Source organism: Chamaea fasciata, unplaced genomic scaffold, assembly GCF_029207755.1.
Source record: "Chamaea fasciata isolate MVZ Bird 193981 ecotype frontalis unplaced genomic scaffold, bChaFas1.0.hap1 SCAF_1, whole genome shotgun sequence".
In the NCBI taxonomy this organism is placed as follows: Eukaryota; Metazoa; Chordata; class Aves; order Passeriformes; family Sylviidae; genus Chamaea; species Chamaea fasciata.
This window is the reverse complement of record NW_027094086.1, coordinates 20,869,777-20,884,810: the sequence shown is the minus strand read 5'-3', so window position 1 is coordinate 20,884,810 and position 15,034 is coordinate 20,869,777. Positions and strand designations below refer to the sequence as shown.

At 37.4% G+C, this 15,034-nt stretch overlaps 1 protein-coding gene across 1 annotated transcript in view; it reads right to left on the bottom strand.

Annotated features, from left to right (window-relative positions):
- The window catches only part of UBR5 (ubiquitin protein ligase E3 component n-recognin 5), an 86,814-nt gene that overhangs the window by 9,945 nt on the left and 61,835 nt on the right, over positions 1–15,034 (bottom strand). Inside the window, exons 28-47 of the mRNA XM_066177725.1 lie at positions 14,659–14,750; positions 13,592–13,738; positions 13,375–13,493; positions 13,150–13,276; positions 12,921–13,050; positions 12,535–12,695; positions 11,791–12,030; positions 11,526–11,649; positions 10,827–10,938; positions 9,646–9,777; positions 8,751–9,008; positions 8,144–8,412; positions 5,858–6,069; positions 5,263–5,493; positions 2,733–2,806; positions 1,992–2,164; positions 1,779–1,892; positions 1,020–1,240; positions 262–382; positions 53–151 (exon numbers count right to left, since the gene is read on the bottom strand). Of these exons, the coding sequence (XP_066033822.1) occupies positions 53–151; positions 262–382; positions 1,020–1,240; positions 1,779–1,892; positions 1,992–2,164; positions 2,733–2,806; positions 5,263–5,493; positions 5,858–6,069; positions 8,144–8,412; positions 8,751–9,008; positions 9,646–9,777; positions 10,827–10,938; positions 11,526–11,649; positions 11,791–12,030; positions 12,535–12,695; positions 12,921–13,050; positions 13,150–13,276; positions 13,375–13,493; positions 13,592–13,738; positions 14,659–14,750 (3,156 nt within the window). The remainder of the gene's footprint in view (positions 1–52; positions 152–261; positions 383–1,019; positions 1,241–1,778; positions 1,893–1,991; positions 2,165–2,732; positions 2,807–5,262; positions 5,494–5,857; positions 6,070–8,143; positions 8,413–8,750; positions 9,009–9,645; positions 9,778–10,826; positions 10,939–11,525; positions 11,650–11,790; positions 12,031–12,534; positions 12,696–12,920; positions 13,051–13,149; positions 13,277–13,374; positions 13,494–13,591; positions 13,739–14,658; positions 14,751–15,034) is intronic.

The following is a 15,034-nucleotide window of genomic DNA, read 5'->3' as shown; positions in this document are numbered from 1 at the left end:
ATAATTCAACTTTCAATGAAAGTTTATTCAAAGATAAACCAACATTTTTTACCTCCAGTGTTAAATCCCTTGATTGCTGGTTTCTAAGTTTTTCCATCTCTCTGCGGAATTTTGATTCCTTTACCTCAAAGCCTCCTAATTCAGTCAAGATCTAGAAATAATTAAAAAAAAAACAAAAACACAAACCCCAAAATCAGAATAATCAGGGAGAATCACAATTTAGTTGTAAGAGGAACTGTCCTTCCACTGAGAAATACATACCGATCCAGGCTCTGCTCCAACATCTTCCATGAATACTCTACCAAACAACTCCAAAGAAAGGCGCCAACGTCCCAGCAACATGTCATGAGAAATAACCATGCCCATAAAGCTACACTGCGGCCTGACAGAAAGAAGGAAAAAAGACAGATATGTGGAATCAAGTTCAATTTCAGACACATTTTGTGTAGTTCAGCTTTAACTTGCCCTCTGCCTTTAACTAAGTTTTTTATTCCTGATAAACATGGTACACTAAGTCTGTGGACAAAAGCACGTGAAGCTGCTTACTATCAGCAGAAACACAAGTCTTGCTTCCAAAGGGTAATTAGTCTAAAAGCATGTAACTTTTGCTGCTATATCGAATTCACTGTTATTGAAAGGTAACCAAGGTCAACCAAGACCTTAATTTCTTTTAAAATAGCTGTAATTTGAAGTGAGGGCAGTTGAATCCATAACTGGATTAAGTGTGGGCAGCACCACCAGACACAGATGGCAAGCTGTTGATTCCAACTCCTCAGCTTGGTTACCCAGGACATCACAGTAGGTCTGCAGCAGGAAGTCAGGGAGTAAAGGAATTTGTCTACAGTTTGCGCAGACCTCTTTGACGACTGTTCAGCTATTCACTTGAGAAGCTACTAATCACAAACTACAAATGCAAACTAAATTAAGCTACCCATTTTATTAAAAAAGACTTTCCAGAGTCCCAAACAGCCATTAATCAGAGCAGTAATATTTGAAAGAGTAATTTTTAACTCAGCTACCTGAAAGATGTGAGGGGTGGCCCTTCACTTTCTGTCAATCCTATCTCTGCCAACAAGCTGCTTTTCAGCTGAGCTGCAAGATCATGAGCTGAAGGCCCTGGTTTTGAACTCTCAGGTTCTTCTGTAGGCACGTTTTGTTCTTCCCCTTCCTTCTTTTGCCGATTTTGCATGCTCATAACATTTTTTAGGTTGGCTGCATAAGACATTTTAGTTGGGAGAACCTAAAGGAAAAGTAAAATTTAATTGCAATTTCAAAGCAGCCTAGAAGGCTTCTTCAGGACATATATTCATAGATGTGTATTTTAAATCACACAAAAGTGAACACTGTAATTGACCTGTTAAAACACAGTGACCTCAATCATTTCAATAAATACAGAAAAAAAGAGTTTTCCCCACTGTATGTTTGCATTTCATATGCTTGCCAATGAATGCTCAGTCTAAAGGCAAGTCAAATCTATAAAAACATTTAAATCTTTTAATCAAAAATAATTATATAATTAGCAGTCCAAAATTACCTCAGAATTGTACTGCTGCATTTAAAAATACTACCTGAAAGTTGCTATAATCAATAATCATCAATTTTCTACATTAAGCATACTTTTCATAAAGATATCAAGTTTTCACAGGCATTGGGCTTTTAAATTATCATTCTAAAAGCTACATAAAATTCTCTCCGAAAACACTGAAGTGTCTTTTTAAGGAATGAAGGTTCTAGTTTAAATTCCCATATTGCTTTAAGTAATAAAGCTTTACATTTACCTCAAGGCAGTTTCTATCCACTGTAACTTCCATTAAGCACTTGCCGCTGTTGGCAGAAGATGAGTACAGACCCTGGCTGGGTCGGCCAAACAGATCTTCCTTGCGAGCATTTGGCTGAAAAGCAACAAAAGTGTTCTGGGTCAATAATATACTTCGGTGAGGAATGAAAAAGCAAACAGCAGTTTTCTTCCAAAACACCATCTCTGATGTCACCTGTAATAGATGTGGCTGGTCTGCCAAGGGGATGGCCTCTGCCAGAGGAACCTCAAAAGGATTGGGTGGAATGCAGCCAAGGAACGTCATAGAGTCTGACCGTCTGAAAAATGGATGGTTTTGGCCAGTCTCTGCTGGGAGGGTGTCATCATCTTTGTCGTTGAGTGTAGCACCTAAATACCAGAGATTTCAAATCAGTTTGCACAGTTATAAAAGCAAAGGATATAAAATGGCAAAAATGAATATCCTTCCCTCTTAGCTACCTGACTAGAGGAGACTCTCTGCAAATTTAATAATTCTACAGGATGCTTCTGCAAATGCTGTATATTTATTAATTTGCTTAGTTATCATTTTTATTCTTTTTACTATACCTAGCTTTACTGAACAGGCACTCCTACACTGTATGTAGGAGTGTACATGCTACCATTTTCAGCACAGTTTCATCAGATCAAAAAAATCAGTTTAACTATGATTGAAATTTTAATGTAAAATGGTAGGTAAGGGAAGAAATGCTGCAGTTTAGTGACAGAGGAGATGAAAGAATGGCCCTGAAATGAGAGGCAATGAAATAGGCAATGGCAGAAGAAATTTGGTAAAGTAACAATGCTAAGAAAATCTTACTAAAACCCAACTTTAAATATACAAGCAGCAAAATTTATTCAAACTCTCAATTAGCTGAAGGGAAAAAGCGCTAAGAAGGTCTGACATTTCGGTGTGCTAGATCAATTTCTGTATACTAACTTTGATTGGTATCATCATCATTTTCATGTTCTGAATCTTCGTTGTCAAGACCCAGTTCCAAAAGCTCCCGAGTTCTTAACAAAAAAACACCCAAAACAACAACAAAACAAAACAGAAGAAAAAAGAGTCAATCATCTTGAACAAATTATTAGGCAAAACATCTCTATCTGTAGCAGAATCAGGAAGTGTACTAAAGAGTTCTACATAACAAAGACAAAACTAAAACTGAAGCACTGTAGAGAACTCATTACACACTCACTACATCGTCCACAGTTACCCTCAGAGCCATTTGGCCACCTACCAATTCTGATATTAAAAGTTACAGCTTTGGGCAGTGATGCTGGTTTTAAAGACTATATCAATATAAAATCCTAGGAAGCCTGCATTAGTGGAAGAAATATGCAAGTGAATACAATTCCAAAATTTAAAAATAATCTCACTGATATAATTTCAGAGGGTAAGTCTGCAAGCTGCACATTAAAAAAAACTTGATTTCACTGTATATTACCGTTCTGTTAAGAACTTTGATTAGTACTAATTTCTGGCAGCTTATGTACTGTGAAATGTGTTTTGAAACTAGATGAAGACTGATAAAAGTTCATTTCACTCGGACTACTATTATGCCATCTAACAGAAGCAACTGTTTGAACCACTCACTTTTAATTGGTCTAAGCCTTCATAATTTTAGAAGCATTTCATGCAAATTTTGCAATTCTTTAATGAACAGTTATTTGACAGATTTCAGTATGTGAATTTTTTGGGGGAAAAGGAGCTTCTGGAAGTATGTTATTACCTGGAAAAGGGTTAAAGCTGTGGGTATAACTACTCAAGTCAGGCAGTACAAAAAGTTGATTACTGCACCATATCATTCTTACTTGTGAGGAAATTACTGTTGATAACACCCCCCTCTGGTACACCTCTGAGGTCATAACAAACCTTACATTACCAAGATAAATAGAACACAGTATTGCAACTGAAGTAGCAATCCAATATAGATTTAAAATACCAATATCTCATATTTTACAGTTACTAAATTTGTAGAGAAAATGGAAAGTTAAGTTTGACCTGCAGTATTGAAAATCAGGAGCAGAAAGGGGCAAAGATCTGCATTAAACTGTTGACTAGGACTGCTTGGGTACAATACTTAAAAACCTAGTAAGAAATGAGAACAGACGGTGTAGACTATCAACATGTGGACATTTCTATTAGCATTAACTGGCATATGAAATGAAAAAAATATAAAAAGAAATCTTAAAACATCTTAAAAATTAATAAATGCACCTTGTAAAATGCCATAGTTGAAATAGCAGCAACTCAAGGACATTTTCAGATACTGATTTCCCTACTGTGCTTTAAATATCAGGTGAGTCTTAAATGCACATAACCAAATGGAAAACAAAACCACAAAGCCCATTCATTATATCAGATAATGACATTTTCTCCACTGTAATCTCTAACACGTTTGACAGGTATCTAAGTGTCACGGGTTTTGTAAAGAGCATATTATTCTATTCCATCTGGGTGGAGCAGAATTGCTTATCTTTGCCCAAATGGGTCAGTGTCACTTATCAGATGGTAGAGTGCTACTTATCTCTCTTCATTGTTTCACTACTTCCATGGAAATGTCTTCTGCTAATGGACCATTAAGAGCTCATCAATGACACTACACATTGCACTACTGTAAGCTGCTCCACACAGGGAGGAGGAGCCAAACCATCTTAACCTAGATAAAAAGGAGCCACAGTCCCACTAGGTATCCAGTTTTTCCACCGGATCCCTGGAGGAAGACCAGACCCATCTCACCATTACTGGACCTTTTTTCTTCAACGGGATCATCTCTACTCCAACAGAACCACATCTGCCACTCCAGGAGGGCTTACTTTGGACTGCTTCCAACACCCTGACCAACAGGGTGTCAGGTTGTATTTCTGACTCTGTCAGGGTTTTCTAGAATTTCTTGTTTATTTGTTTGCTTATTCTTCTGTACTACAACATCTGTATTTTTACATTCCTAGTAAAGAACTGCTATACCTATTCCCAAAATCTTTGCCTGACAGCCTTTTAATTGCAAATTAATGATAATTTGGAAAAGGGGGGAGGGGCTTACATTTTAAGGGAGACTCCAACCCTCCCTGGCAGATACCTGTCTATCTAAACTTAGACACTAAGTAAGTTGTTATCATGTCAATTGCATGTCTCAGGTCATTAACTGAGAAATTGTCCTGAGTTTGTCTTTTAGAGGCATGACTACAGAGTTAAAAGAACGATCTCAAGTTTCAACAGTGGGAAAACATATTATAGCATAAAAAGAAGTGAACAGGGTACTGCAACAGGCTTATCAAACACAGGTACATTATATACCATTACAAAAATTCTTTTTATAATATGGATGTGACTACACACACCCACACAGAGACATACAGATTAATGCATATATTTATATAAGCTGCTGAGGAACAATGCCAACGACTGAAATGAAAGGGCTTACTCTCTTTTACTTATTTTTTTTTCTAGGAGTCAACCTCAATACCTTTTCCTTTCCAGCTGAGGAGTATCCAACGTTGTCTGTTGATTCATTGCTTTAATCCAATAAATAAGGGCTTGAAAAACATATGCTACATGCTTTAGCGAGCAGACATCCAGAACAGGAAGCACATCCGAGTGCTCATCGTTGTGAGAACGCATCAAGGACAGTGCGTAGTTCAGGAAATCACCACGTGCTGACATCATTCCCTGACGGGCACTGAGTAAAGTAGCACGTCTAGAGAAGGAAAAGGATTGAGTACAGGGACATCAGGCATATCAGGAGAACACATACTTTATTAATAAGCCTTATATTTGAAATTTGGATGTACAATCTCAATGAACTCCACACAAAAATAGTGCTAACAAGCTACAAGCATAGGACAAGCAGTTCAGATGCAGTACACTGTAAACAGTTCATGCTCAAGATGAATCTAGTATATCAGAATAAACCAAATAGTAGCAACGACACAGGAAGCCAACTTAAAACAGTAACTGCATTCCAACACTGCAAAATTAGATTCCTAAGATGTCCGTGAATAAGATTTGACTATAAGACCGATAATTCATTATTGCATACAGTAATCAAACTATTTTCATACCTTCTTCCCTCAAGTGTTCTCAAGCTGGCTTCTTCACGGGCTGTCATCCTTTCCCTTCTAGCTGAGTTCTGAGAGGCATGGAGAGGATGATTTGGATGCCCAGGATCACCAGCAGATGATAATGCTGAACCGTAACGCAGCTGAGCTTCAGTAGAGTCCATGATACTGACCATCCAATTCCAAGTAGGAATAAGCTTTTCTTCCACATAATTCTAAAGAAAATGAGATTTAATTGGTTTTGCAAACAATAGAACTAGATGACAAGAATCAAATCTTCCTGATTCCCTATGGAGAGGCTGTAAAACCAGGCTCAAGAATTACCAATCATCAGTTTCTGAAAGCTCTTGTTGAGACTGCTGATTTACTGTGGTGGTAAGCGACTCTCAACACTTTGATATCTATAAAGCATTCTCACCATCCCTCTGTCTTTTGGGCATCCCTTCTACTCTGCCCCTTATGACCACTCAGCATCTCCCAGGTGCACACAGCTTGGCGATTTCAGCTCAATTCCTGACTTTCTAGTAGCTTTAACAGCCCTCATCCTGCTGTGGAATTCATCAGCCAGATCTTCCACTATCCTTCACCCCTTGCAAATTACTCAATGAAGACAACAAAGTTAAGACCTGCACAGAGAACTATGCCTGCATAGAAGTCTCGCCTCCTGGTCTTATCTTTGCTTCACCTGTTCGCTTCACAATAGTGGCTCTGCAGCCTGCTTTTCTTGCCATCTGCTAACTCCATTGACCTTCTGGATTTTTTGATCCAACATCAATCTACTTTCTTCATTCCTCTGCATTCCAATCTTCAAAAACATCCTTCACACCTCTAATGCATTGAATGAACAAAATGCTGTCTCAACCCCATTTCAGTGTCCAAACAAAACCTCCACTGTTCAGCTTTCCTGTGCTAATACAAACCTCTTGCTGCCTCAGCTGGACAGATCTCCTGTTCACTTTTCCCATTAAGAATCGCCTGAACAGAAAATTATTTTAGCCTCCTCCATAATGAAACTACACTCTCTTATTTCTTTCCCTGTTTGTTTACCCCAGTATTTGAACCCAGAATATCTTTTTAACCTTCCTCTCCCAAATCAGAAGTCTTTTCCTTCCATCACACTGTGAACACAGCCATACAAATACCATGTGGCATTTACTTTATACAAGTAAATATATTGTCAGCAGGTTTCCACATCCCTACACAGCACTACTAACAGAAAACAGCATCCCTTGATTTCTCCACACAGCAGCTGTTATTCTGACAGCTGACTTCTGTACTAAGTTCAATACATATAATTTTACCCTATACACTATGTCCAGGTACAAGTTGATACATATTTTCTGAACACTCTGGAGTCCCTCCTGCCTTGTCAGTCTCTGAAACTAAAGTCTATACATGAAGGGGAAGATTGCTGCCTGACACGTATTTTCTCTATAGATGTATTTTAAATAAACTTTCAAAAACAGTCAGTCGAGCACTGTATAAAAAACATGTGCATAACATGGAAAGGATGACCATGTCCCTGAAGGAAGGGACAGTGAACAGTACATTTACCTGTACAGATCTTTTATCTCATTTAATTATTTGGCCCTTACTAACTTTCTTCTTTTACAGACTCAACAGTTCATGTCAAATAGAATATGGCAATAGATGCCTAGCAGAAATCACTAGTCAATCATTACTTAACTATTAATTACATACCAGTGACATTGTTTAAACAAAATCAACTAAAGTTCCTTTCCTTTGAAAGACTATATATATATGTTTACATACATGAAATACTACCAATTCAATGAAGTAAGTAACCAGTTACTTTAGCCCACACTCTCTCTTAACATAAGAAGAGGCTGAGAATGCTGGGACACTTAAGATTGAAGAAACAAACTCAGGAGGCCCTTACCAGTGTGTACAAATACCTGATAAAAAAGTATGAAGTATACAAAGCCAAACTTTTCTTAGTGATACCCAGTGAACGGACAAGAGGCAACAGGTACAAATTCAAATACTTGCTAAGTCCCTTTAAACCCAAGAAAAATCCTCTTTCACTGTGAGAGCTGTCAAACATTTAACAGGTTGTTCAGAGAAGCTCCATCCTGGGACCTCCATCCTTGGAGATATTCAAAACCTAACCAGACAATCCTGAGCAGCCTGTTCCTGTTGACCCTCAAAGAAATTTAGACTAGCCAATATGCAGAGGTCACTTTCAATCTCAACAATTCTATAATTTTACCTAAAATACCCCAGCTGTATTGAAATGACGTTTCTCTGTGAAAATTTCCATGTTCTTACCTGCAAGTTAACTGCATCTTGATAAGTCAGCTTCACTGCAGCTGGAATCTGGGAATATACTAAGTGATTGTATTTGGGAATCAGACCCATCAGGTCAGATATCTGCCGTATCACAATACTGTATGCTCTTGCTAAGCTGCTTGCAGATGTTAAATAGCTGCTTGCATTGCTGGCTTCAAGTGCTGCAGCAGCTGCTGCAGCACTTGTACTGATGGTACCACTCCGACGTAGGTTCGAGGGATCAATATAAATCAAGCCCGCTGAACTTGCTGAACACAAAAGAAGAGATGACATTAATGAACTCATTTAATCTTTGCTATGTTGTTTGTGTATTGATTTCATGAAGATTTACAGAAATAAACTTGTAAATATTACTGGCACACAACTGTAACTAGCTAATAATTACTAGCTACAGTAAGCATACTCAGATCTTAACTGCAACAGATCTTTTCCTTTTTTAAATTCCAAACTATAACTGGAACAGTCAAGGTAAGTCAGCAGTATGACAAAGAGATAAGATTTCATCCTTAAAAGAATAAACAAAAGCAGAGGAAGGAACAAAGCCAGAGTTAGATGGCATTCATGCATGCAATTCACTCAGACTTGCCTGCTGGTGTTGACGTACTAGAGGGAGCTGTGCTGGTGGTCCTCTGGTTTTGGGTATTCCGTACAGCCCATTGCATGGAACGGGGAGCCTGGGCAGCACCATTGGCATGGGAGCTATTGGTGGTTCTTTCCAGAGGCTCATCAAGCATGAAGGTCTCCTGCTCTATGTCATCACTCTGACTGCTGCTGCTATCAGAGTCACTGGAATCATTTGATTGAGAGTCATCTTCAGAAAAAAATGCTGGAACACTGCTAGCTCCTGTTGAGAAAGATCAGCAGTAACTGACAGCTCCAGACCTGTGCGTGTACACATGTATCAAGTCAGCATAGCAGACTTCTTCCACGAGAAACTACATTATACTGAAAAGATTCAAGTACCACTACTGAAACTATTCAATAAATTATCCTTATAACATACTGCTAACTCTCCACAGGTGTAATGAAAAAGCAGTTTGATTACTTACACTTCAAAATATAAATTAAGAAGTAATTTGATTTAAAAAATCTTTACTGATTCTACCCCTAGGAAAAGAACTTTAAAAATCATCTTCCCAAATTGGACAGTAAGGCAGTTGCTCTGAAAAAGCCTGTACAATGATTGCTCAGGTTTTGTGTGTTGATTTAAATCATAAACCATTGTTTTAATCTTCTACACTTAAAAAAAAGTAAGAACATTTCTTTCACTACGCAAGAGCACGAAGTAATTTCTAACACATGCAGATGGTCCGTAAGAGCAAAAAATGTAGGTCACACCTTAATGCATTTCCTTGTTCAAAAAGTCTGCACAGTACTTTACTATTACAGCAAAGGAAAAACAGGAAATCTGGGGAAGGAGGAGTGTACTTCTAGTATCTAAGTTTAACCAGCTCAATTAGACACCAAAAGATGTGGTGTACCTGCTTCTGACCCAGCAGTAGCTGCAGTGACAACACTTCTGCGCCCACTGGCATTGTCCTGGTTACTGTGGTTACTCTCACTGTCACTTTCTGTTTCAGCAGCAGCTAGCAAATCCAACTCCATATCACTGCCTGTAAAAACAATGAACAAAACATCTCATGTTTAGAAGACAAAATTATAATTACTGTAGTGACTCATGTAAGACAGAAACAAACCCCAGACACTCTTACTATAGTAGAAGTTAATGGATATCCAGGGGGGTCATAAAAGCAGTGCAAACACCCAACACCTGGATCATGTTTTCTTATTTTCCAGCAATTACTCACTCACTTTGCACTGAACGTGTACATGTACATTCAACACACAGCGCAAATAAAGGCTTTTAGGATTCAAAATAAGTCACGCCAGCCAAAAGACTCCACAACTCTTCATATACATGTACTAGGACAATTTACTATATGCTGTTTCAACTAGCATTTAAGGAATACTTGAAAACTTAAAAAAACCCTGAATTAAATATATAGCTTCTACTCCAGTTTTAAGCTCTAATAATGAAATGCTTGAATATTCAGCAAATCAGTAAAGAGATTTAGTGTACTGTAAGTGGATTGACTGGAACAAAAAGCACAGTCAGAAAGAGAAGATAACTTTTTTTTAAATTATAGCTTTGGGTCATCTAATCCCAAACTAAGTAATATGAGACAAGTCATATTAAATTCAAACGTTTTCATACAGGACTGATTAACTATGTCTACAAAATATTGAACCATAATTTAGTACTTTGTGATTAGTTTGAGAACTAGCTTGCCAGGATTGAAATCACTTTTGAGAACACATCTACCATTGACATGGTTTGACACTGGCCCAACCATCAACATTTTACAGTAGCAAATGCAAACGGTAAAATACATTTTTAACCAAGAATATAGTAACATCTGATACCTTTGGGAACTTAATATTTTCTCCTCAAACAGAAAAACTTCATGTGCTTGTCTACTACATGTTATCTCTAATTTTACACATCTCCTTCTGTAAGATGAGCAGTCTGGAACCCTTAAATTCTCTCTACTCATGCAAATCTCCCAAATCATTATCACTGGTGACTCCAATGACACTTTTCTTTTTGATGCATGGTTTTCTCACCCAAACAGTAAATGTGCAGGATGTACATTATACATACCATCCTCATCATGCTCATCATGCTGTCCCTCTGCTTCAGCATTTTCTTCACCATGTTCTTCCTGTTCATCATGATGGTCTTCTTCACCAGCCACCCCCTCAACCACCTCAACCTGGAAAGAGATTGTAATATTATGCCAGACTATCTTCAATATCAGAGAATCTACGTGTTTTCCAAAACAGAGTGTGAAGATTGATTCAAAAAACACATCTTGGAAAGATGACCTCAAAATTGAACTAATGTGAATGAATAAAGAACTTACAGCCACAACAGTTGTACATGGCTGTACAGTTTATAGTGTTGCAGGAACAAAAATCACATGCAGGAAATAAAACAGCCTTGGACATCAGATTTTAATGCTATAAGGACAAAACTGACTACAAAACCAATAATTAGCTTCTAAATACTGAAGATGTATCATGTGCTGAAAAACCCTCTAGCTCTCTAACAGAACCTACATAATAGCTGCCATGTACTGAAAGACTTTAAAACTTCTTTAACAGTGAGAAATAAAATAGAGAACAACAATTATAAAGTTCTATTAAAAATGCTTACAGGACCATAAGATTTCATGAAGTACTACTTAACATCTTCTCCAAATCAGATGCATGGATTTCAGGTTCAGATGTTAAAGCATGGGCTAATGTATTAGGTGTGCCACATTGAGAAGAAAAAACAAGTACAAAAAAGAAAACTGACCTCTTCTACATCAGCTGAAACGATATCATCTTGTTCTTCATCCCTGCCACGAACTGGCTGTGACTGGCTGATTCGTCTTTGCTGAGGATTCCTTATTATGTAGGATGACTGAGATTGACTAGAACTTAAAAGGAAAATATACAAAAATAAATCCTCAGGAAGAGTAGATTTGGACCTCTGGATATCACTTAATGGAAAGCTAACAAAAACTCCAAAATAAAGAAGTCTTTGACAAGAACAGATAGTAAGCTTTAACAAGTTTTACCTGCTAGACTGGTCAGACGATGGTCTGGGTGGCAGAGGCTCCACAGAAAACAGTTCTTCACTTCCCTGCATGGCATCTATGCTAGTGCTAGCAAGAGTAAAGGGTGCTGTAGGACGTGCAATTCCCATCCTGACTGGAATAATTAGAGATTCTGCTACATTGCACAACTCTTCAACAGCATAGGGCAATAATGCCTGGAATACACGTTTACATTTTCCAATTGGCTGTGGAATAAAATTGCTGGGGGAAAAATACAGAAAGATAAATGTAAAATACATTTTTTTCCCCAAAAACTTCATGGCAATATTAATTGTCCTAATTTTTTACTCAAAAACATAATCTTTAAGAGATACATACATTTGTGTGTATAGAAACAATATGCACCTATTCAAGTCAGTGAAAAACATTTATGATTCAATAATTCAAGACTAAGGCTTGCTATCTAAATCTACTACTGACAAACAACCATACACTGTAATTTTAATATGTTTTAAAAATCTATTTCCAAAAACCCTAACACTGTAAACAAAAGGTTTGGTATGAACATGTAAGTTGAACAAGCACTGCATTAAGAAGCTACGTGACATACCAGCAGCTACTGTGCACCTTTCCAAATCTGTCTACAGAATACAAAATAAATCAGATGTTTCTCCCTATTGTGGATTTTTATCAACTCATTTTGTAAGAAAAAAATTTAAATAAAGGAAAAAAACACCACTATCAACACACATCTTCACCACTTACTTTTTCTTTTTGGAGGAAGCCATCTCCACACTAAGAATGACAAAGACTCTTGCCACAGACCGCAGGAATCTCATTGTAACAGCAATAGCTTCTTCTCTCCGTCCTGGTGTATACTTGTTTTGTAATTCCTTTACCAGAGTACCCAATAAAGTATCTAACAGCTGAAGAAAGAAGTCATGACAACTCATTAGCTGCATGTAATTTTGAAGCATGAAACAAGAGAGATTAAAACTCAACGGGAGATCACAGTCATAACAGTATAAATTCACAAAACCAAGATTAACTTGAAGTCACTTTCAAATTCATTTCCAAGCACATGACCTGAGATACCTTTTAATATCATATTATTCAGAAAACCTATGTAAAACATGGCTAAGAGTGCTTACCAAAATGTCTGCTGTACATTTGACAATAAGGCAGTGTGTAAAACAGTCCAGGCGAATAGTTCCACTTTGCTGATTAAGGTAAACTTGCTCTTCAGGCAGAAGATGACCTATCCTACTGCTTGCACTAAGACTTGGAAAAAACAAAAAGAAAGGAAATAAATTTATATAAGTCAGCAGGTGTCAAATATCAGATCAAACTTTACATCAACAACTACGTGTAGATACACACGGGTCTTTATTTTCCTGGGAGCCAAACATGATCATGGACTTCAGTGCATTCCAGTCTTGTAAAACACGTTCCAGAGCTAGCTGGGCAAAACGAGGAGGTTCTAAATCATGATCAGGCATATCAGAATCTAGAAAGACAAAACAAACAAACAAAAACCAAAAAAAGCATAAGGAGGAGATACTGAAATACGGAGTTTGCCAACTATTTCACTGAAACAGCTCTTACCTTCAGGATTGGCAGTTTTACGATTACGATCTTCCCTGATTCTAGGTGGTCTGTACTGGCAGTGTTCTACAGTTTGCCTGGCAACTGTCTGTACTAAAAACAACAGCAGATGTTCTCCCCTGTAATGAAAAAATTGTTAGTGGAAACACGATATACCACACATATTTAAAAAATAATTTTAAAAATTCTGCCCTAGGCAATGCTAATATGAACTTGCCTGCTATTTGGCATGGTAACAAGATTTGTGGTGGTAAGCAGGCGGTAAAGAAGATCAAGGCGAGCAGACTTTTGTCCAGCAATTAGTGTTTTACACTTGCACTTCTCCCAGCAATCACAGTAGGCTGTTGGGGATGTTCGTTTGAGCCTACAAGAAATAGAAAAGGTGAACTGCAACACCGTTCAGAAACATACCAAAGCTTTTCTACACAAGCTCAGAGTGTTAGTGTACATGCTTAGATTCTTTCTGGAGCTTTTTGCTTCTGATAGTAGCAAAATGCCAAAACCCAGCCTAAAAAAGGGAAATACAGATTTTATATGTGGCAGCACTTGATGTTTGTCATCCATGTTTCCTACACTCATCTTAAGAGGGCAGTTTCACTACAGAGCTTTTCACCATGCCTTAATAAAACTCATCTGAGATCATTTATTCTTCCCTAAAACAGCCTCCATCCAAGAGTTAAGCTGAAAATACTCATGACATGTAGTAAAATCTCAGTAACTGTTACAGTGCTGAGAATGTCTTTATAATTGTATTTATTAGCTTATTACAGCTAGGATATTAATGCTGCATCTTTTACACCCTGTAACAGCAGCACGGAACACATGTAGCTCCAAAGCTTTGGGCCAGGTTCATCTGAGATTTCTTGATTGTTTGCTCACTTTTCCCTTTGTTACACTTGATTTTTAAAAGATTAGTATCCTACATTTCTTTCCAAAAGTTCACAAGAACAATCTGTCATCAGGATTCATAAAACCCTGAGGGGCACCCAAAATGAAAACACAGTACTATCTAGATATAATGTTCTCACAATATAATGCACTTTGAGAATTATTCATTTACTTTAAGTACTACAAAGTGGAAAGTACAAAATCACTTCAGGTTACTCTTTCAATTCTGACATATTAAATAAACCTTATAGAGCAGATGAAAAAACTATTTCATTAATCTTCAGTTCTCTACGTTTAGAACACTTCAAACAATGAAAAATATAATAATAAGTATCAGTAAACAAAGGAAAGCACAAACTATTGATTTAATTATAAGAAATAGAACACAATACTTACTTGCAGTCATGTCCTTTGTGACAGACCCTTGCACATTCTGTGCAACAACAAAGTGATTCCAAGAGGCCACATGTTCGGCATTCAAATATATCCTAAAAAAAAAAAAAAGGAAAAAAATTATGCATAGTTTTTTCCTTACAGTGCTTGCATTCTCACACTATTTCAGGTTACAATAAAACTGCACTTGTTTAAATTGATGCCTAAACTTAGAAGTAAATCAGTTCTAGAAAGTGAAACTTAGCTGTTAAGTTTTTTTTGTCAGTGTTTTCAAAGAGCCACGTCCATCAAAATTCTTGCCAAAGTTAGCCAGAGGGGAAAAGCCACACCCAGTAACAACCATGTTGTGAGGAACACAGTCAGCTTTCGACTGCATAGC